The sequence below is a fragment of the Columba livia genome, chromosome 5, assembly GCF_036013475.1.
Source record: "Columba livia isolate bColLiv1 breed racing homer chromosome 5, bColLiv1.pat.W.v2, whole genome shotgun sequence".
Lineage (NCBI taxonomy): Eukaryota > Metazoa > Chordata > Aves > Columbiformes > Columbidae > Columba > Columba livia.
Window position 1 is genome coordinate 50,021,854 of NC_088606.1, and position 23,878 is coordinate 50,045,731.

The 23,878-nt window shown below is 47.3% G+C and overlaps 1 protein-coding gene across 4 annotated transcripts in view; it reads right to left on the reverse strand.

Moving 5' to 3' along the window:
• Positions 1–23,878, reverse strand: part of SLC25A22 (solute carrier family 25 member 22) — a 56,621-nt gene that overhangs the window by 18,888 nt on the left and 13,855 nt on the right. For 3 of the 4 annotated variants that reach the window (XM_065065062.1, XM_065065065.1, XM_065065063.1), the window contains 4 exons: positions 16,594–16,709; positions 10,872–10,997; positions 9,120–9,175; positions 3,413–3,503 (listed from right to left, as the gene is read on the reverse strand). In XM_065065062.1, coding sequence (XP_064921134.1) covers positions 3,413–3,503; positions 9,120–9,175; positions 10,872–10,997; positions 16,594–16,613 — 293 coding nt within the window. In that variant the 5' untranslated portion in view covers positions 16,614–16,709. Of the gene's footprint in view, positions 1–3,412; positions 3,504–9,119; positions 9,176–10,871; positions 10,998–16,593; positions 16,710–18,559; positions 18,922–23,878 lie in introns of those variants that run through there. The other variant, XM_065065064.1, reaches the window with a different exon arrangement.

Sequence of the window (23,878 nt, forward strand, 5' to 3'; positions counted from 1 at the left end):
GAAATACTGCTGCTCAGGAACGTATGGGCTATTGGTGTTACAGGCAGTGAGCAAATGAATTGTGCACATTTGTTTTGTATATTCTGTTATTATTATTATAATTATTATTATCATTTTCTCTTTGTTTGATGTCCTATTAAACTGTTTTTATCTCAACCTATGAGTTTTTTTCTTTTCCCTTTCCAATTCTCTCCCCAGTCCCACTTGGCAGCAATGGGCAGAGCAGGGTCTGTGAGCAAGCAGCTGCGCGATCCTAGCTGATGGCTGGGGTTAAACCATGACACAGTTGAAAAGCAAGTTCATGTCAACACTAAGTTTTTCAAAGGATAAAAAATAATGAATGCATACTAAAAGTTGTGCCACTTTAGGCTATTTTGGGTCATGCTAGATTTGCCACACTCTCGCTGGTCTACACACGCTTCTTCCACTTGCACATGGAGGACACACTCAGCATATTTTAATCAGCAAATACTGATAGAACATGCACATTTTATCACAGAAGGATCTCCAATTCATGCAACACATTTCAAGAAAGACAACTGCTAGAAGCTTAGCAACAAAGGCATTAAATGTCAAACAGGTCTGGAAGACTTTTGCAGCTCTGAGGCAGAACAGCACCAGAGATACCTTTGGGATGCTGGTGTAAGAACACAGCATACTATGAATGTGTAGCAGATAGTCTGGCTTGTGCAAAGAAGGACCTTAGTGGAGCTGAATGAAGATCTTGGTGGCTCACCATGAAACACTAACCCCCAGGCTTATGTTGAGCCTGACTCCATCGGCTGCGCTTTACACTATGTAACACCTTGACTGTTGCAACTACATATCCAGAAATGAAACCACATTGACATTCCAGGCAGCTTCAGTCTTCACCTTTCTAACCCTGGGCTATTTTTTTGTTCATACCTAGGCTTTGACTGGAGTTGTGAAACAGGTGGCCCAGCCTTGCAATTGCTAGCCGTTATGTACCTTGTTTTGCCCTGGGTAGGACCGGTGTTTGGATTCCAGCACTGCTAATCCTGTTTTACAAAAACAACTGGGGAGGAGGGCACAGAAGCATCTCAAGTGAGAAACCTGCAGACTGCAAACAGGTTGGAAAGAGGGAGCAAGATCAAGGCAAACCCTTGGGGGACACGCAGCTTTGTGAGTCAATGAAATGGCCCCTGACCATCACTCCTATTTGCCACATGTACTGCATGTGGGAAAAGATCCTGCGAACTGCCAAAGGCAAGGTACCATGCCATGACTACAGCACAGCCAGGTACAACCCCTCTGGCAGGTTACATATTCCATCCTCAGGCCTCAGATTTCCCTAGCATGAAGGAAAAGTATCCCATGTACTAGGCAACGTCACAGCACACACCAGACCTTTCAGCTAGATTCCAGGTTCACAGCCTATACCAGCCACAGCCAACCTGCAAGTCATTTTCTTTCTCATCTATCTTGGAGTGACTTTTATAGTCAGAAACAATTTAAACCATCTATCACAGCAGTACTAAGGCTCTGCCTCTCTGTCCAATTGATTATGGCTATGCTTATGAGCAGAGCTAACCAGATTTCATTAATCCAGGACCCCATGGTTGCCAAATGAGTTAAGTGACACTGATTCCACATGCTGCCAAGCTCTCGTCACCTAACTGTGGCCCAAACTTTCTCTAAGGGAATTAAAAATGCTTTGTGTCAAGACAAAGGTTCCCCACTACCTGAGTGGTATCATACTCCTGCTTCAGGTCATTGTAGTGTCAGTCCAATCAGTGCATATGTTTTAGGACAACAGACTGTCTTCTTTTGGCAAAACTCTCTAGCTCTTTTATTCTGAATCAAGCACAGCATATCATCCACATCATGTGTGGATCAGGCAGAACCCAGAAGTCAAGCTGGAAGAGGTCCTGGTGACAACCTCAGCAGCTCATGGAAACAGCTGCATCCTACTTACCCAAATACCTGATCAAAGCCTGCCTCAGCAGTTAGAGGCAGATACACACATTTATCCTGGCGCAGGACATTTACTGACAGGTATACCATGTTTTAACAGCTGAAACATCACAGCAGCGATTACTCTCACAGAACAACAAATATGTTGCAATGCTGGTCTGATTTCTTCCACGGGCCACTCTCTCAGTGACGGTACAAGGCACGGCAGCTTGGCACCCCTTCATCTTCCCTGTATGACCTACTAAGCCCTCACTTTGTAGGTGGTGGCAGAGAGCTAGCTGTGCTCCTGTCTACTGCAGTATGCCACGACCTGCTGCGTTGTCTGCTGCGGGGATCAGACCCACTGCTTGGCAGAAGCGAGGAGCAAGGAAGACATCATTACCTCCTACTGTCTGAGCACTATTTGAAGAGACAGGAAATCACAAACAGCTGCGAGCCGATGAATCACACAGGCATTTGTTAGTTGCTACTTTAAAAGACTCCAGAACAAAAAAATTAGATACATGAAAAAAACTAGATCCTCAACCTGTTTCAGTCCACAATCTCCTCTGAAGTTGTTGAGCTGCTGATCTGCAGCAGCCGAGACTGATGTGGTACTTTATGGGAAGTTGTTAAACCAAGTAATCGTGGTAGATCTTTGCATTTTCAGTGAGCCTTCACCACATCACACCACTGCTGAGGGGATAAATCAGGATCATATCACAAGCAGCCTGTTTTCTAACTACTGTCATGGAGGACTGGGGACAGGGCCCTTCACTGGCTGTCTCTGGAGAAAGGTCTCAGTCTGAAGGGAGACACAAGTGTTCTCTGAACTGCAAGTGCTGGTGAAAACAGCATTAAATATTCAGGGTCCAGCCCCTCTCAACTGATCAGCTAGCATCTTTACTTACATTTAATTCACATGAACCAACCCACACTTGCCAGCTAAACAGATAATTTTATTCCTTCAGCATTTATTTGCAGGGCAGCTGCTGGGCAAGACTGCAAGTGCCTTTTGTCAATTCAGATTCACCACCTGTTTAAAACTCTTTTCAAAGTACAAAAGGACAAGAGGGATGTTAAGTTTGAGGGTTACAGAACTTGATTTGCCATGTGTTCAAGCCAGAAAAAGCATAACAGCATCCAACAGGATGCTGAGAACAAGGGTCTTCTCAGCAGTTGTTTGAGCAGTGAGCAGTGGCATTTGGGTCCTCTCAGATATTTTGCCTTCAAATTCTGGATCTGATAATCTTGGCTTAGATCTCAGACTATTTTTAGAAGCTTGAATAAAAAGCAGTCATGCAGTGGAGTGTTTTTTACTTCTCATTTTAGACATTACATCATTAGCTCAAATGTAATCACTGTTGAGCTGTTCAAGGTAAACTTGTATTTCAGTCATTACGGCACCACATTCCACCTTTGCTCTGACATCTCACCAGACAGCCCAAGAGCTGGTGTCTTTTAAGTTGAATGCAAAAGGTCTGCACCCCCTACTCACCCATCTTTGGAGAGGTGATGCCGGAAGAAGTCATTGGCTGCCAGTTTGATAGCCTTTTCTGGTGTCACTAGAGTCAGGTTCACTGCAGCCCCTGGACAAGGAAAAGAGGAAAAGGACATTGCAGAATAAGAATAAAGGAACGGTTAACTGGATGTTTCAGGAATGTGTTATAACTCCTGCTCAAAACCAACCACTGATGAAGAAGAGCTCCCAGTGCAAAAAAGGGGTTTAGAAACATAAAACACAACTGGAAATTAATAGGATTTCTTCCTCCCAACATCTTGGGATTTTTAAAACATCCCCTGATGTGTTTCTACACCATTTGCAATGTTTTTTGCAATTTCTTTAGCTTCACTACTACCTCCCACCATGCATACATACATCCTCTTCTCTTATCCAAGGATGCACTGCTATGAATCCAGAAGGATGCAGATCAGACCCTCAAGATAGAAGTACAAGTTGGATTAATAATCAGTCCCAACTCCTTTGCAAATATTATGTGATGCTGAGAAGCAAAAGTCCCCTGCCCACCTTCTTGCTAGTACCCCTTCAAAGACCTGGAGGCGGCTGAAATCAACTGGCTCATCTGCACAGAACTCAGCCAGCTCTAGGCCAACCCCGGGAGTTAATTGGCCTCACTTGGGTATCACCACTGGATGTCACTCTCAGAACAGCCACCGTTGAAGTGTCTTTTTGTCCACCACAAGCTGCAGGATGCAGAAGTTCCCCTCTGAGCACCGTGGCAAGGCTTGCTAGGGGACCTGGGGCGTAAACAAGCCTTGACTGCCCCACCACCTGCTGGATTGCCCTTTTGTCAGGAGCAAATAGCAAATCCTTGTATTGTGCCTGCCAAAGAGAAAGGTCTGAGTGGCCCAGCTGGCTGCTGTGGGCCATGGACACCAGCATTAGTGCAATACAGCAGCCTGGAGGCAGCTTTCAAGCTGTCCTGGGGGAAATGGAGTGAGGGGAGGGCCCGTCCCTTCTGAGTATATTGGGTTTGCACCATTAATGCTCTAGAATATTCTCTTCCCTTTAAATCTTATAGCTCAGAAAGTCCCCCAGCAGATGACTGCAAGCTCTTTCTGCCTGCACTGAAGCCTACTGAGCCCAGGCCCTCCAGAGGAGCTTCACTTGAGACTTGCTAACAGCTTGCAAGGACAACACAAACACTAGGGTATACCTTTTGCATTTATGCTTGCTGTAGAGATTAAACAATTTGTCCCAAAGCTCAATTTTCCAAAGAGAAGCAGGCATAAAAGCCTGCACTCATACTACGCTCTGAAGATGTGGCAGGGTTAATTTTCAGGTTTGAACACAAGTTGACAGGATCTGTAAGGGCTCAACACAGCTAAAGAGAGGCAACTCAATCTTCTGTTCCTCAGGATGGACTCCAATCCCTCCAAAAATTATTAAAGAATTCTTAAATTAGACACAGAAAGACATAGGTTTAGGGGGACTTTCCTCAGATTAGGAAGCAAAGTCATAACTAGGACTTCTCGGACCAAGACACAGGAATCCTTGGCTCCACATCCTCTGCTCAGAGGACACATGCCCATTATGTGGGAAATCACAGCAAGAAAACAGACAGCCTTTGCTGGGCAGGGCTGGGCAGCCCAACATGTTTTCCCCCCTTCCAACTGCCATGTTCAGGTTTTGAAGCAAACTAAGCCAATGCATTCATTCCACACTGGCCATGACATCCAACAAATGCCATCATCTTTTACAGAAGCCAAATTAACTAGCCAGGCAGAAGGGCAGCCTTCTCATACTCTTGGGTTTTTGCAAACTTCTAAGTGTACCAGTAACTGCTCTTCTCCAGTTCGATGTGCTTCCTACACATCATGTCTCCCTGCCATGGCTCTTGCATGTGATGAGAAGTCACACGGACATGAATCTCCTGTTCTACCTCTACTGTTTAACGTCAATCATATCAGGATCTACAAAGCAAATCCACACAGCCTTATTTTTTAGTGAAGTGGCTACCCATGAAGTGTTTTCTTGAATGCCAAGTTGAAAACAGCTTAAACCCCACTCCTAACAGCTGGAAAGTAAAACACTTGCACATTACTGACATGCAGCATGAATAACCATTTCCTTGGATAAACAAGCAGAGAAAGAAAAAATAAACCTGCTACTCTAACGCCAGTGCAAAGAATATATTGAAAGAAAGAAAAAAACTCCAAACCATCAAGTAAGAAAGGTGTGCTGACCTCCTCCAGGAACCAAGACGCTTTCACAGCAATTCCTCCTTCAACTGCCAATAAAGTAAAGGGTAAAACCACAAAATATACAGAAAAAAGGTAACTAACCTGGGTTTTCTCCTACATCTTTGATATTTTCAGTAAAGCTGCTTAGCAGAGAAGGTATAATCCCTGTCCTCAATAATCTGTAACAGCCTCAATCCAATGGAGCAGGAGAAATCAGATACTTCAACTGCTGGCTGTTTGCTTTCCACAGAGTTTTCTACTTTTTTACAAAATCTTCAATTCTAGCTATGCCAATATTCTACGCCAATGACTCTGTTTCCTAGATTAACCCTAACACTGGCCTACAGATAATGCTACATGTACCAGAAGCAATGACAGACAAACAGAATGCAAAAATAAATTGCAACCATTAAAAACAGAATTCTGAAAATAAGTACGGAAGCACTATGAAGAACAATATCGAGCAGAGGCAAAACCAGTTGTTTGCCAACTGAACTTGTAAGCAACCTCTTGTCACTGAGCCTTGGGTTTTGTTATTAAAACACACTTATTACAGAAGCGCTTATACATCACCAGCATGTAGGACATAACAGGAGGATTGAGTCACCCCCAGTGCAGCACTGGTGCATATGGGAGGTATTACCAGCAGAGCCCAGGGAATACTGCCACACTACTGCAGCTAAACTGCAGCTACCATCCAAACATCACCAACAGCAAAGGGCATTTCCCCAGTCTGATCTAAGCCTTTGGCTCCCACCAGCTTGGCCAAACGGCTGGTCTGTAAACAGCATTGGAACTTCTCAGTACACATGCTGCGATCTACAGGTGGCTTCTGGATAGACTGTAGCAGGGAGCAGAGAGAGCACCTTTCCAAGGTCCCCTTCCACTGGTGTCCACATGCTCCAGGAGCCTACAGGTACCATGGATTCATTCACTTGACATCATGTCTGAAGGTAGCACACTGTCATCCCTTCAGCACAGACAGGGCTAGACAGCACCACACAGCTTTGAGGCACTGCTGCTACCTAGATCTTACAGAAAAAAAACATGAGAAAATAACCTCCTGTTCTTCCTCCCCCAAACAAGCCCAAGAATCCCTGTAACTTTTGGGGATGAACTCCAGAGAAATGTTGGGATTGCCTTATACATCACACAATTCACTACGGACTACTCATACAGAACAAGGACTGCCCACATGCACCCCTTTAAGAGATGATTTGTAGAAATGCACCCTACAAGTTCAAGCCTCTCTCCTGTCTGCACTGAGGAGCTATGATTCACACATTAAGGAAACCTGAAGTCACACAGTAGGAATGGCTGCACCCAAGCAGAACCTTTCTGTTCTCCAACAGAAGCCAAGTGCCCTGCAGGGATGACTGATGTGATTCTGGCTCCTCCATGGGGCACAGCAGCTGCCACTTTAGCATATTAACATATAATCCTCCAAATTTCACCTTAAAGGCTGAAAATAAAAAGCTTGTGAGTCATACAGCAGCTTCTGCTGGGGAACTGGGACAGATGGAGGGAGCAGGAACCAATCCCACCATCTGATTTCCATCTTCCCCTGTCTGCAAGGCTGAGCCATCTCTTTACCTTCTTCCCAGAAAAGTACTCACATTCTTCACGAATCCTGTGATGTATTTTACCTGCTCATCCTTTCCCTGAGCGGGAGGGGCTGCTAGTGTCAGCTCACAGAACTGAGGCACAGAAACCAGGACTTGGAGGACTCACTTTTGCATCCTAGCCATGCTGAAATATCTACAAATTTCTGGAAGGAGCTGAAGCTATTCACAAAAGCCCTCTCCAAACCCAGCTTCTCATTTAATAGTCAGAGGTGACAAGTAAATTCAAGCCACTATCAGTTCCCTGAACAGAGCGGGTAGAAAGTTAGTGGGACATGGACCAAGCTGACTAAACTCACTATGGCTGGGAAAAGCAAGAACTATGCAAAACCCTCTACACCCTTTGAGATTTCTGCTTGAGAGTGGAAAGTGGCATGGAGATACACACCCTCCCTACCACCCTAAGCCTCACAGCACTGAGATGTCTCTCCCAAAAGTCATGACAGGTCCTAGAGTCTCCCCTGTAAGTTTCCAGGAGCGGCTTCTTCCTTCTGCTCCCCAACAATCAGCCTGCCACTGCACAGTTACAGACAAAGCTAATGCAGGCTCCGTTCCCGGCTAGGCACACAGAAGCAGCCAGCTCTTGGGAAAAATCAAGGGGAAACACATCACTACTAGCATTGAAGATGGAGCTTGCCAGGGTTCTCAGGGTTATTTGTCCTGTTGCCTGCTCCCTTTCCCGGGAGCTGGTGCAAAGCAGCCAATCCATCCACAGCATCCACTGCACTCCCCCGGAACGCCCACCAGCAAGTTGGGCAAGAGACACTGCCTCAACAGCCAGTGCCTGCTCCCACGATGGCTGGCTGCAGCCTCTGCGTTTCCTTAGGGGGTATAGAAGAAGCAGCAAGAGATGCTACTGCTGCCAACAGCAAGGTGCCAGCATCTCCGGACTTGTGCTTGAAAAACAAAAGAGCAAGGATTCACTTAAAGCAGTACTTTAATCAGGCTTTATCAGTGAACGAGTGCCACAAAGAATGCTGTCTGAATGCCTCAGATAAAAACTGCATATTCAGGCAGTTGAATACCAGTATATAAAATGAATTGGAGTTCACTGTCAACTAAGCCAGTTGGACTGTCCTGAAAGCCAGGAAGGCATTCCACATTTTCTTCTGCTAGGAGTTAAGTCAGAATTTGGTCTGCTGTTCCTCTCTCCTCAAAATCTTTAAAAACTTTCAAGGATTTTGTGTTTAAACTAGAAAAGGTACAGTGACAACTGAGGAAGTCACTGCTGCAACAGACAGCCTAAGCCACAGAGCCAGGGGATTTCTAGCAGGTTAGCATGTAACAGCCAAACAGCTGAACCTCCACCTCTGACTGTCTTGCCATCCCAAGGGAGTTTCTTCTGGGGGAAGGTTATTTTTTTTTAATTGCATCTTGTCTTAATACTTGAACTCTGGTAAGTTTCAGAGACGTCTAGTTTTGGAGACAAGCTACCATTTAGATGGGACAGCAAGCCTGACCACGTTGGTGGTGGGCTTTGACATAAATTCAATCATCAACCCCAAAGTAAGGCACTTCAAGAGGTTTTCTACTGCCCTCCTGATGAAAGTTACCATGCCCAAGCTGGGAAATGCACACATAAAGTCCTGAAACAAAGTTCAGCAGCTTCACTTAAACTCCTAGTAAAGATGAACTTCAGTAAACGGTGAGGTTTAACACCAAAACAGCCACAGGGATGATTCACACCCTCAATGGTGGAGAGCTGAGCAGACATCTGATGTGCAGGAATTTATTTTCAGAAACAGCTGCACCTTTTAACTTCTTAAGATATTGCTAGGCTATCCATTTATAAGCCAGAGAACATGGGCTTTTCCTCCCACTTACGCACCAGTGCTTCCAGTGCAAAAGCTGTGTCGTGCTTGACTCAGCTTTACTTACCTCTGTACATGCCAAAGTAGCCTTCCGACCGAATTGTTTTAATGAGGCAGTCAGACCTGCAAACACAGAGAGATAAGCCACAAAAGCTCAAAGGTGAGTCAGAACAGAGAAAAACAAATCAAATCTTTTGCAGTGGTTTTCATTTACAATCTGTCAGCAAAATCCTGAGCTGAGAAGGGAACTGCGCCAGCCACTGAATGTGCCATTGTTCAGGACTGAGTCCAATTTCAGCCCCTAATTCACAGGGGCTTTGAAACCCCCAGCTCACCCTGCATATGCTGTCTGCTTTCTGGAAACACAAAAGGGAGAAGTGTCACTGCAAGGGTTGTTTATCCAGGCTCCCCTGTGGCAAATGTACATGAGATGCTCTAACAAGCAGATCCCCAGGCACATATTTTTAAATCCAGATCTGGAAGGGAAATAAGCAGGGTCAAAACCCCCAGTACTGACTTGCTTGACTTATTGCATGAAATTTGACACAAGGCATACAAACACTAGATGACCTGAACAATCAGTCATCTGTGACCTCCCACACAGGTTAAAGCACACACTTTTAACACATCGGGTCCCACAGCAGACAGGGAGCACTCAGGCTCCTGCCCTGGGGAGAGCATGGCAGGGAGCCACAAAGGTCCACTCCAAGCAGAAATCTGTTGCCTCCCTTGTTTCAACTACGTTTACTGCAAATGGGAAAACTGTACAGAGTGCCAGAGTAGCTTAAAGCCTCTGAAAGGCACAGACACACACCTAACAAATCCAGATGTGCAGTTCAGGAAGGCAGTGCACAGATCCCCTGGCAGTTTCCCACTTTGGACCACAGCTGCCTGAAGCCTGGACGCTGGGGTCTTTGGGAAGGGACTGGCACTTCCATGGCCATAGGGGGAGAGAGGTGCACATGCATGCATGTGTACGTAACTAAGGAACAAAAGGCTCTTAGTAATAAGGGAAATGTAACTGATGAAAACAAGAACATTTTTCTAAGGGATTTGGCAACACAAGGAGTAAACTTCATCTCCACTCTGTAGTAGTGCTGAGGTAAGAGAGAAGGAAATGCAGAGTTTCCTCAAGGGCTTCATGGCCCGACCCAGGACAAGACTGCTCTAGGCTACCTCGCGTTATTTGTGAGGAGCCCATCTTGCATTGCTGCCAGTCAAGGCAATGAGTTTCTCCTCTCTGCTGGGACTCCCCAGATCGTTTGGGACCCTATCTCTCACACACCTCACCTCAGCTCCTGCAGCTTGAACACGCCCATTTCCTTGGGAGCAGTGCCCCCAACACATTTGCAAGTCCCAGAAATCTTGGGCATTTTTCTCCTATCCCACCACAATGCTGGAGACAAGGTGTTTTCCCCAAGCCAGTGGCACTGCTTTGAACAAGATGCAGCAGAGAGGGGAGCAGGAAGTTTCTCCCCACCATGCTCATGCAGCCCTGCTGCCTCACCATAAGGCTTGCACATCACTCCCAGCCCCTCAAGCTGCAGCAGAGTAAGATGGAGCCAGAGCCAGGTCCAGCTCCTTTCTCATCCTGGAAAAAGGGAGCCAACAGCCAACTAAAATCATACATAACATACCTGGGGCAGGACATCCCCAAAGCCCAGGTCTCTCTAGTATAGCTTGGTTCAAGATCGTTCCCTGGCTTTTCTGGGGACTGCCCAGTTCCTAAAAATGCTGAACTCACCTGAAAGAGGTAACAAAGTGGAAGGATTCCCTGCCAAAAACCCCAGGGGATGCTGCCCATGTGGGTGGTACTCACATGCTGGTGTACATTCGCTGGCCATTCTGCTGGTTTTGCAGGCGAGTTTTTGCCAGGTCGATGGGAAATACACAGGTGACCCCAATTAGCCCAGCTATCCCTCCATTGATCAGCTTGGCAGGTAAACTGTAAGGCAATGAGAAACAGATGTCTTAGCACTGGGATAACGTCAGAGGACAGAAAGAGGAAAGAATGGACCTGTTTTGCAGGAACTGAGTTAACACATCACTGTGCAACAAGGCTGTTCCCCACAGCATGAAGGCAGCTCTGTCTCAAGGCAAAACTTTGCCCTTGCTGCACATACTAGGAAGGAGGGGAAAGCAGCTCATAGAATCAAGACAAACTGCTGATGAGTGGAGCCAAACAGCTAAGCCAAACGTCACTAAGAGCAAGAAAAAACCCTGTTCGCCAGGACCCAAACATTTCTGTTGTCCCTAGAGGAGAGCAGACAGAGTGCTGGACTCTGTCCGTCTACAACGTGGACAGACTTCATTTAGGGCCTGATGGCATCCAAGCCAGCAGGTTGACTGGCAAACGCTTTTCAGCACCGCAATCAGATATGAATCTAATGAGAGGTTCGTGACACGTCAGCTGCTACCATCATGTGGGAACAAGTCCAGCAGAAGCGTCCAGCTGGCAGCCAAGGAACAGACGGCTGCAGCTCCAGGAAACTGTTTCCAGACCCATCGCCTGGGGCAAGGGCAACACACACAAACCAACAGCCCAGCAAAACCACTGGACTGGCAGCCTGCAGGACCACAGATTAAGAGACATGAGCTCATGCCTCTCAGAGAAATAAAAACCTAGCTGGCAGCATGTGCTTCCGAAGTGTGGGGCTTTTTCTGCTCACCCTTGTGCTCCACACGGGGAATTTCGGCAAGTGGTGCCGAGTGAAAGCCAGATGAGCTAAATATGAGTTCCCTGCAAATTCAATTATGAGAAATGTCCAGCACTTATATGTTCAATATTTACAAACATTAATAAGGTCACCCCTCAGTCTCCTCTTCTCCAAACTAAAGAGACCCAGCTCCCTCAGCCTTCCCTCATAAGGGAGATGCTCCACGCCCTTAATCATCTTTGTTATCCTGCGCTGGGCTCTCTCCAGCAGCTCCCTGTCCTTCTTGAACTGAAGGGCCCAGAACTGGACACAATATTCCAGATGTGGTCTCACCAGGGCAGAGTAGAGGGGAAGGAGGATCTCTCTCGACCTACTAACCACCCCCCTTCTAATACACCCCAGGATGCCATTGGCCTTCCTGGCTACAAGGGCACAGTGCTGGCTCATGGTCATCCTGCTGTCCACCAGGACCTCCAGGTCCCTTTCCCCTACGCTGCACTCTAATAGGTCATTCCCCAATTTATAATGGAAGCTGGGGTTGTTCCTACCCAGATGTAAGACTCTACACTTGCCCTTGCTATATTCATTAAATTTTTCCCTGCCCAACTCTCCAGCCTGTCAAGGTCTCACTGAATGGCAGCACAGCCTTCTGCCGTGTCAGCCACTCCTCCCAGCTTAGTGTCATCAGCAAACTTGCTGACAGTACACTCTATTACCTCCTCCAAATCACTGATTAATATATTGAATAATACCGGCCCCAGTACTGACCCTTGAGGCACTCCACCAGAGACAGGCCTCCAACTGGACTCTGCCCCATTGACCACGACTCTCTGGCTTCTTTCCTTCAGCCAGTTCACAGTCCACCTCACTACCCAATCATCCAGACTGCACTCTCTCAGTTTAGCTGTAAGGATGCTGTGGGAGACTGTGTCAAATGCCTTACTGAAGCCAAGGTAGACCACATCCACTGCTTTGCCATCATCCATCCACCTCGTTATGTCCTCATAAAAGTCAATGAGGTTGGTCAAGCATGACTTCCCCTTGGTGAAGCCATGTTGACTGCCCCTAATGACCCTCTTATTCTTGATATGCCTTGAGATGGCACCAAGGATAAGTTGTTCCATCAGCTTTCCAGGGATGGAGGTGAGGCTGACCGGTCTATAATTACCCGGGTCCTCCTTCTTGCCCTTTTTGAAGACTGGAGTGACATTTGCTTTTCTTCAGTCCTCAGGCACCTCTCCCATTTCCCAATACTTGGCAAAGATGATGGAGAGTGGCCCAGCAATGACCTCAGCCAGCCCCCTCAGCACCTGTGGGTGCGTCCCATCTGGACCCATGGATTTATGGATGTCCAGATTGCCTAACTGCTCCCTAACCCAGACCTCATCAACCGAGGCAAACTCCTCCATTGTCCTGACTTCCTCTGGGGCCTCAGTGGTACAGGGCTCCCCAGGACAGCCTCCGGCAGAGTAGACAGAGATGAAGAAGGCATTCAGTAGCTCTGCCTTCTCTGTATCTTCTGTCACCAGGGCACCCACCTCATTCATCAGTGGGCCTACATTGCCTCTGGTGTTAGTTTTATCTGCCGCATATTTGAAAAAGCACTTTGTGTTGTACTTGACCCTTCTCGCCACGTTTAATTCTAAGGAGGCCTTAGCTTTCCTAGTTGCCTTCCTACATCCTCTGACAACAGCCTTATATTCTTCCCAAGTGGCCAGCTCCTCCTTCCATGAACACAGGATGTTTCAGATACTGAACTGATGGCTGACAGCAGTCCTAGACTGCAGTTGAGTGAGCCAGTGAGGCTGAGTCCTCCTATGGGGGAACAGACACGCTGCCTTTCATGACGGTGACATGATGCTCTGGATGGGAACAGAGACCACATTACCCACTAGAACCAGTAGCACTGAGGCTCATCATAGCATGGTGGGGTGAAGTTCTGCAAACACCTTCTCCCCCAGCAGCATTGCAGAGCACTGTGCATCAAGGGGCAATTGCAGAGAGCATCAACAAGTGGCCATGCTGAAATAGCTGCCTCTCAGCTCCAGGGAAAGGCAGGATGTGGAGACTCAGGGTTTTCAACTTGAGGTCTCCCTGTTGGAAGCAGATAAAAAAGGGGTGGAAAAAAATTAGAAGTCTTTGCCCACAAGTGCTAAGCATGACCTAGACACTCCAGGAAACTCCTTTCAGCCTCTGCTCTCCTGCAGCCAGAGTTCCTTCCTCCTCAACAGCCACACTGATACAATACACACATGCAGCCCCAGGGCTGGCAAAGCTGGAAGAACAGGTGCAAAGGACAGGCAGACAGACCTGAGCTCAGCCCACATCCCCAAACAAGACTGTGCTGACCAAGGTCAAATCAAGTGCAGCATGTTAGGAAGGCAAGCCCAAATCAGTGCATGAGATCAACTCAAGGGCCAGAATGCAAGACCTCACCAGCTCAAGACTCTGTTGCCTCATGGACCTTTGCACCACAGTTCGAGAGGTGAATAGATTTGTTTGCAAACTTCTATGCTCAACTTGTTCTCAGGACACGGGAAAATTTCAAACAGTAAGTTTTGCATCATCTCTCTCTCCTTATTTAAACCACAGTCACACTGAAAGAGGAAGTTAAAAACCATACAAAAGCATGTCAAGATGGAGGCACCACTGGGAAGGAGGGTTTTTCAAGAGAGGATCACATCAGCCTCCCCAAATTCAGCTCCAAAGTCACTGCTGGCAGGTCACAGACTGCAAGGCACAACCACTGTCCCTTTCCAGCCTCAGCACTGTCATCACCTCTCTAAGTGTCCCTGAAACACCCAGGGCAGGCAGACACTTGCCTCTTGAAATCTGCTCCAACACTGAAATCATCATAGGTTTACATCAGGTGGGACAGAGACACAGACATGCAGCAAACATCTTGCCTGCTGGCACTATAAGTGCAAAAGATTTCAGCACAGAAGCCAGCAATAAAGGAGAACAGTCTGATATGCCTGGGCAAGTAAAAAATTTGGGAAACATGGGCTGCAGAGAACCCCTCTCTCTGTGGGGGAGAAACCCTTGCTCAACACCCCCATCACACCTGAATCCAGCCATCCAGGTTCCCCCATGTGCACCATGGAGGGAGACCAGTAAGGACGGACTATGCAGCAGTATCTGGTGAGATGCTGAGATCAAGTTTCACGTGCACTGCTCCATAAATGCAATGCCCTTGATTGCACCTTGGCACAAACCACTGCTGTGGATTTTAGCCTTTTGGTATCCATCTTGTTTTGCTAAGGGATGACAGATGCACACTACAGGGGAATAGCAGTTTGGTAGATCCTTCAAGCTTAAACAGATCTCACTGGCTTGGCTGCCTGTGATCACTGCAGACTTGTGGTTGCACAGATGGGGGAGATGACCTAAGGAGGAGAGGTGAGGGATTTGGACCACAGAGAACAACCTGAGACAGAGGGCACTGCATCTGAATCAAAAGCTTTTTGCCTTGTGACTAAGCCATCCCACTTTTCACCTCAGTGCTCTCTGCTCTCTCATGGGATAAGAATCCACTGTGCCAAGTTTCTCTGTCCTATTTTGCTTCTGCACAGCTACAGCCTCTCACTGCCTAGGTGTGCAACACTCAGTGAAACAGGGATACCATAGGCTAGCATACAAATAAAGCCATTTGCTCAGTTTAACATGGGGAGAGAAAGGTATCCCAGTCAGAGGGGCTAGGGAAGATCTTGGAGGATGCATGTGCCCTTCCTTCAAAATCCTAAGCTTCAAATGGCCACAGACGTCTGGTTCTTTTGCTCTGCTGAAACTATCAGGGACATACACCCATCAGGCTCTATGGCGGTGAATCTCAGTGTGCCCTTCAGGGGTGTAAGTAGTGCCAAGTGCTCTCCAAACTGCATAACTGATGACAGGCAAATCTAGGCACATAAACACTTCACAATGCTGTCTTGTTATCAGTGCAGCTCAGGACTTCAGGACTTCATTTGCAGAAGGTAGGCTCAGAGGAAGATATCCTAATCTCTGCAAATGCTAAGAATGGGCAGCCTTCTTGTCTGCAGCATTCATGCATTGCCAAATCCTGGTCCTCTGTCACCATGTCTCATTCACTCACTCACCCTCCTGTCCTGAACTGGTAACCTGGAAAAGAAAATGTTAGAAGAGGACCACAAAAAAACTCCACAAGAATCCCATAGCATGTAAGAGTCATTTATCTGGGGCAACTTTACAAGCAGCAGAAAGGTAAACCCATGCGCAGGACTGTGCAGATCCACCTGACACAGTTCTTAAGAAGCTAAGGGTACAGCTCTATCTTTCCAGAAAATGTATCCCCATTCATTTCTGGGAAGGACTCAAATCCAGCATTTCCATATGCCAGGACTAATGCTCTTAAATTCCTGCTGTGCACTTAAGTGTTACTCTTGTTGGTACTTCATATTCCTGTGATCACTCAAGTGTTGACTGGCTTTAGAAGAAGGGCACAAGGCTGTATCTACATGGACTTTGTAATTACAAGCACTGCATCCTACGCTAGTCAAGGATCTGGCTTTGCTCCCTTGATGTCAGCAAGCTGAAGTCAGCAGGCCAAGCTGACCTTTGAAAGAGGAGGCAAAAAGGAACAGACATACAGGGGTAAAAACCAGAAAGCAGAAAGAAAAAGGCAGTGAGAAAAAAGAACTGCAGAAAGCAGAGATATGACAACATGGCAAAGACAGAAAACAGGAGAAGTTTGCGAAAAAGCAGGTAAGAAAGGAACAGAAAAAGAATCAGAACTCTTTAAGGCCAGAAGAGACAATCAGGTGATTTCTTCCAACCTCCTGTATCACAAAAGGGATTAAGTTTGAAAGACTTTAAAAGAAAAATCTCAAGTACAACCAAAAACTCAAAAATTTTCAAAACAGTTACCTGATCTGTTTATCAGCCATTTAATTCAAATTTGATCTTGTTAAGAAATGAACCTGTTTCTTCAAACCGTTCCTTAATTTCTTCTTCAGTCACTTCTTTTTCACTTCAGTTTCTTCCTAGGAAAGGAGAGAAAGACACCAAGGAGACAAAGTTGAGACACACACACTCTTCCTGAAGCTCCGGCCCTACTGAGCAGGCTGCAGGGTTAGGCCAGCTGAGGAACAAGTGATTTAAGGGAGCACCTTGTCTCCTCAGACAGGAGACTGAGCTCCAGAGGGAGCCTTATAAATGTGTGTGTGTATATAAATATACCAACATATATGGAAGGAAAAGCTGTCAGAGTCATCAGGCTCCAGCAGCACATGAGGAAGGGCAGCATCCAGGACAGCAGTACCCATCACAGCTCTCTTGAACTCCAAGGAGCATTTCATACCGCACTATGTGGACCCCCAACCTTTTGCAGGTTCACCCAGCGACTCCAAGACAATCATGTGCCATCACAAGACCTGTTCGGCACTTCCCTTCAACACATGCATGCTGTTTCTAAAGGACAGTCTTCAAAAAACTGCTCCTCCAGTGGTTACAATCCTTCCTCTATTTCCCAGCCCAAATGGAGAGCCCATGCTCAGTCTTGTGCCAACATTGTCTTTTAAGTAGTGCCTCTCCCTCCCCAAGCTATTGATGTGACTCTGCCCTTCAGACCACTCCTACTGGCACAGCACTGAAGGTTCAAGTCTGAAGGAATTGGTTCTTAGAGAACTCCTAATTGCTACTGTTTGATGAGAGCTGGCAGACGTCACGACACAAAGAAATCTGGATGCTGCAGAAAATTCCATAAGCTGCCACAACCTTCAGCTTTCTGTAGGTGCCTTTTCCTCCTGCTTCCCTCCAACCTAGGAATCAGGTTACCCATGCTTTCAGCAGGCATCTCAGCAGTACTCAGCCACCCTCCTCCCTCTCCCCTTCCAGCTGCCACCTATGTAGCAAGCCAGATGCAGAAGAGATGCCTTTGCCCCTTTCCTCCGGAATGAAATTTGACCCTTAACTGCAAATTTCCTAAGTCACATAGAATCTCACATCCAACAAGGTGGCTTTCAGGCTAACATTTCTGTTCTGGAGATACAACCTGAGGGCCAGAGGCACTCTTGAGAATAAAAGGTCCCTGAAAGCACAAAGAACTGGTGATAGTACAAACAGTAAGGGAAGGAGAGGGGGTGAGGTTACACACAGTTCAGCACTACCCTGCTCCCCTCCCTGGACAAGGACAGGGCACCACAAAAGCACTCGCACAGTCCCACACTTGGACAACGTGAGGCTAAAACCACCTCTTCTGAAGTCCCACATTCAGCCAAAACCATGAGAGACCATCACATGGATCTCACTAAGGAAAAGGGCTCCTCTCCAAAACTCTGCCATGAACCTCACCCACTACACTAGACTATTACACCTTCCATGATCCCTCTTCAGACAGTTTACCTGATCTTGACTAATCCATGGAAGCAGACCTTGAAAATCTCCAGATCAACTATGTCTGCACTTTCTGAGTGAAAATTGCTTACACCTTTTGCTGCATGTGCTTTCACATGCATGTTCACAAGAGTAGTTTCTTTCAAGTTAATCTGATTCGTTATCAACTTAACCAGAATAAGACCAAAATATAAAATAAACAGGGAGAACTTACTCAATAACGTCTATACTCTCAATAGGATGTTTCTGTCTGAGGCAGCAGCTCTGACAAAATACATGCACCAAGCAGTCCTTACACCCCACTCCAAGCTCTGGCAAACTCCCCCTTCTTGCCTCTGCTGCACCCTTCCCTGCAGAGGGGCACCCAGAGGGACTGGCGCCACTGCAAATGGCAACACAAGAGAAGACAGCAAGGCTGCTCATATTCACCACTGACAGGCAGCCAAAAGAGTGAGAGACCGAGACAGACAGACAACTGTATCACAAGGTCGTTCCTTACCTGCTGATACAAGTAAGATGATGGGGGTTGGAGAAGATCCTGCTGCACCAAGAGAGATTTGGGACAGTTGGATTTAGCTCTCTCTTCTTTTCTTTTGACTTTTGGCTTCAGCTCTCCACCTGCCCAGTAACTGCAGAGCCCTCCCCAGCTGTCTGACCCAGCTGGAAAACTGCTGCTGCTTCCCACCAGGGTATAGATACTACTGCTGCAGCTGCACAGCAGGAAGGAATTTAAAAATAAATAAATAAATAAATTTTCCTGGGTTTAAAACCGGGCAAAGTTACAGGTTTCCTTAGTGCTGGCTGTACGGCCAGCAAATGCCAGGACTAGTATCATCTCTCCTAACAAAAGCTACTCAACTCACAGACAAGCAAGGGGAAGTGAACAATGTGATCATTTTACAGCAGACACCAGCACTTGATAACTGTTTACACAGCATCTGGCACAGCAGAGGCCTGAATGTCTGTGGCTGGGGATTTTAATGCATTAAGGGATTTTAATGCACTGAAGTGGAAAGCTTATTTGAGCTCTCTTTAAACAGAACCCCAGCGAATGACCAGTTGCAAAACAAACCCAAAGTCACTGCAAAATCCACCTGAGCACTTTGCCGTAATCTACAGAACTTTGAGTCTCTTAGAAAAAGGTGAATGATGAAGCCTCCAGTATCCTGGCCATGGAGCCAGACCCCAGTCCCTCTGAGGGCAGGAAAATAGCTCCTGCAGTCTGGGAGGAGGAAAAACACTGGCTGGGAAGAGAACGCTGGTAATTCTGTAGGATATTCAAAAAACAAATCCAGAACAACATTATACATTTCACCTAGAAAGGAAAGAGATTACGAAAGGACCTATGTATCCCCACAGGAACACGGTGCTCTCAGGAGCCTAAAAATGCAAATAAAGGCAGGCAAGCAAAACTTCTGCAGCCAAGGAGGGTATAGCTCCAGGGCTTCCTATGGGAGCAGGGTCAGGGAGCAGAGCTTGCATCTTCCCAGGAAACCTCCATCAGCACCTGCACCAGGGCAGCAGACAAGCCAGCAGCACCAAAAAGATGACAATGCCTCAGAAAGCCTTCATATGGTTAAGCTCCATGGCCTGGCGGGCAACAGCACTGTTGGAACTGGGAACCTGCATGGCATGAGCAGCAAAGAGGAAATGAGAGCTGCCAGACACCAACCTCAAAGTTGAAAAGGCTGAGCAGTCCTCATGGAAGGGGAGTCCTAAATCGAACGTCCCATAATTAAGAAAGTAAGAGCTGCATGGGCAATGCATTATGTGGAGTTAATTCCTTCCTAGAGTGCTGTTAACACAGCTAGGCATGGATTAATGCCCCATTACTCACACACCAGGATTTCCCTTCTACATTTATTAAAATCATCAAGCAAATTAGTTTCAGAGCAACTCACACACCACAGCACGGGGAATCACCTCTGTCCTAGGTGGATAAGCAGTGTGAACGGCCTGAATCTCATGTTGCTGCACACAGACAGCCCAGGAGCTTCCTCAACCCAGCCTCTCTCTTTTCCCAGCTACCGAGATCCATCATCAGAAAGCAACAGATCAGACCAGACTGGGGGTACCACAATGCAAACCTAGCCAGCTGTGGAAGTATCTGGTCCTCACAGCCCAAGCCCTTGGCAAAATGGGGCTATTTTGCTCCCCTGCCTTACCACACATCACAGACAGTCATCCAGCTACGTGACCCAGTCAGTAAGGTTTTCTCCAGGATGGCCAGCCTTCGCCTCCTGCAGACCTGCCTACTACTGATCAGCCTGAGGCACAAGGCTGGACTCACAACCTTTGGTTCTCGCCTTATCACCTGAAGGAAAAGTGTTTACCAGGAAATCACAGCCCAGCCTGGGGCATGGAAAGGAGCACACAGTCTCATCACATGCCCTGTGTGCTGCTGACAAGCTTGAATACAGGCACCTAACACCTCCACACAAGAAGACACCACAGAAGAAGGAACTGTTTAAGCTTACCCACACCCCTTTGACCATGCGCATCACATTTATTGCCACTGCACTGCCAAAGGCTGTGGGTTGCCACCTCTACCCCTGGATGCCACTGCTCAGCCTGCAGTCTGACCCTGGGGGTCCCCAGAGCTCAGCACACTTCTCTTCCTGCTCTCCCTGTGCCAGAGGCACCACTGGCACCCTCCAAGCTAGCCACGGGCTGCCAGTCCACTCGTTCCCCCAAATCCTGCCAGCAGCCGCCCCACAGAGGCCATCTCTTTGCTTTTGCCCTCTGCCAGTCTTCCCATTTCCAGGCTCTCCCCTCCCCAGCAGCCCCACTCTGCAGCTGAGCGCAGCCTCTTGGGTGCAGACCTTCAGACACGCCAATTTATCTGAACACACGCAGGCTGCCGTTTTGACGTAAGACCTTTAGCCAACATCAGCTGGCACTGTGGCCAAAGGAAGCAATCCCATCCCCTCCCTACATCCAAACATGTGTTCCCATGCCTGCTTTCATGCCAGTGCAAACATCTGTGCAGAGTGGTCACGCAGGGATGAGACAGAACTGGAGGGCAACACATGCTGGAGCTGTCACTGAAAGCAAACATTCAAACTTCAACCTTGATTTGAAAATAAACAGCAGAAGGAAAAGACAGCATTCCTTTCCACATATTTCCATTTGTCTTGAGAGCAGACAAAATCAGTGCCCCAGACAGAGAAGCCAATATCAAGAAGCAGGGCTCAGAGGGTGAGAGGAAGGAGCAAAGCCATGCCAGTATCCCGCGTCAAAAGGACACATCCATGCGACCACTCACAGTCAGAGAAGTGGAGGGGTGGGCAAGGGGAGAAGCAATCAGCAACTAGGACCTGTTGAGACAGGAGAAACTTCCTGGGATAAGCACACCGTTTTTCTTCACAGTGTAAACATATTTGAAGGTGTGCACACCCTGCCAAGTTTTGCTAAAGACTGAGGCAAAGCTGCCATCGCAACAGTGAGGTTTAAGGAGAGCAAACTGAACCGCAAATATTTCCTAAGAAAAGCTGCTTTCTAGATGTGTGTGTGCTGGTCACAAAGCACCCTAGGGAGTCAGCACCAGGACATCTCATCCAGGGACAAGCCATAGACTTGGCTCTCTCCTGCTCAGAACATTTCAAGACAGAGGGGATGGAGGGAATCAGTGGGAGGTTAATCTCTGCAGCTTGCTTGCTTGAATTTCCTTGCACCACCAGGCAGGGCATTAGTTCTCAATAAACCCAAGTAGCTCCCAAACACACTGGCGGACACTCCTCCACCACCACAAAGCATCACCTCTCCGGGTGCACAGCAGGACAGCATGGCCTCTTTGTACCATTCTGCCATCAGGCAGAAGCCCTGGGGCTGCAGACACAAACTCAACTGCTTCACGGTCAGTGTCTGACTGTCCCCATATGACACTGGGCTTTGAAAGCACCAAACCCAGGGCAGGTCTCCCCCTTGCCTCAGGTGGAAAAAGGCCGAAGTCTCACTGAGGAGGTGCTACAGCACCTGCCTGCACCACCTGCTGCTCGCACCCCCGTGGGGACAGGCTCCATGGCACAACGCCTACTCAACTTGTAAGCCACTGGGAACACTGAGCCCCAGCATGCAGGGCACTCGCTCCTCCTTCCCGACAGCCCCTTGCAAGAGCTCTCAGCTCCTGCAGGCCCTCCATCCTCCATGACTCACCTTTGCCTTGTGTAGCTTCCTGCTGGCTGCTCAGGATGGGTGTTCCCTCCAACACTCTCCTATCTACAGCCAAAAACGCCAGAGCACATTCACAGTGACAACAGTTGGGCTGGCACCCTTGCAAAACAGCAGGCAAACTTTGCTCTTGTATCTGCAAACTGGGCTCAGTCTGCGGATCCTTAACTCTCCATGTTGTGAGACCTTGTGATGATAGAAGAAAGCCTCAAAACCTCTCCCTCATGCCACAAATAAGCAAGATCCCTGGAGGTGCAGGATTGTCCCCGGGCTGAGGACACGTTATAGAGGCACTTGGCTTCGCAAACACATGTGGTGCCAGTATAGATTTACCTATATGCCCACAGAGGGGAAAAAAGAGGACCAGAACTCCTGATTAGCAGCAAAGGCTCCTCAGCTCTCATTCCAGCTTTGTCACCAACTTGCTCTTCACCTTCAGACAGGATTTCCAGCCACAACTGGCAGCCTGAGGAACACCCACACCCTCCCATTACAACATTCCAGCTTAGGAAAAAACAAGACATGAACAAAAGTCCCACATCTTAGCAGTGGTACTTGTGCACCACATCCTTTACCTATCCAGACCACTGTATTTACCCATAATATCGTGACAGGAGCAGAGACACAAGAGGGCCATGGTGGAAGTGTCACAAAGGGGCAATCCTGCAATCCCCTGAGACTACAGCAACGTCCTATATTCTGATACTGCATACACAGTGTTGCATCTGTATTTTCCAAGATTTATTTGGGACTACAGGAAATTCAGAGACCTCATTTACCTTCACAAGCAGCAGTCAAGAAAACAGAGATAGCAGATACTGACCTTGGAAATGCCACCTCCACCACTTCCCAAAGATGGGGAGACCTCTATGGGCAACTACTCATGCTCAAAGGTAAACTCAGTCTTGGCTCTTCATGGCTTCTACAGAAACATGGACCAAGAGGTATTGGAGCCAGAGGGCCAAAAACTCAGAAATTCCATATGTCTCTTATAAAATCTTCAGCAATGCAGTGTATGAGGTCACAAAACGGCTGTAGCAGAAATTCAGGCCCAGTATTTTGCTTGAAAAAAGCGGTGGGCTTCGAGTCTTTGGTCTATACTGACCTGGAAGTCCCTGCACCAATTCAAAAAGATCTGTAAAAACTAGCTACAGAACAATTAATCCATATGCAAATACAATAAACTACATATATGTGTCAGGTTCTAGAGAAAATGCTTATTTAAATTAAGTTTATAATGGCCTACATTATTTTGCAGCTGAAGAGCACAGGCTAACTGACAGATAGTAAAACTGCCCAGACATGATCATGCTGGTGTACAAGCAAGTTTGCAGCTTGGACATCTTTACTCAACATAAGTGGGTGCTTATCGTCAATGATGCCCCTTTCCAAATGTCACTTAAGAAATCATATAGTCACACACTGAACTGACGTGATGCTATTTTTAAACCCACCTTCTTCTGGATCAGTTCTCCGTACCAGTCTTTATGAAATTACAGTTTCAGAGACATGCAGCACTAGCTGGAGAAAGAAGTTGGAGTCAGGCAGATGGGAGACAGAGCTGGGAAAACAAACGAGAACTTATATACAGTATTTCGTCTTCAACAATCTATGGTGGCCAAGAAAAGGCAGAGCCAACTGACGCTGA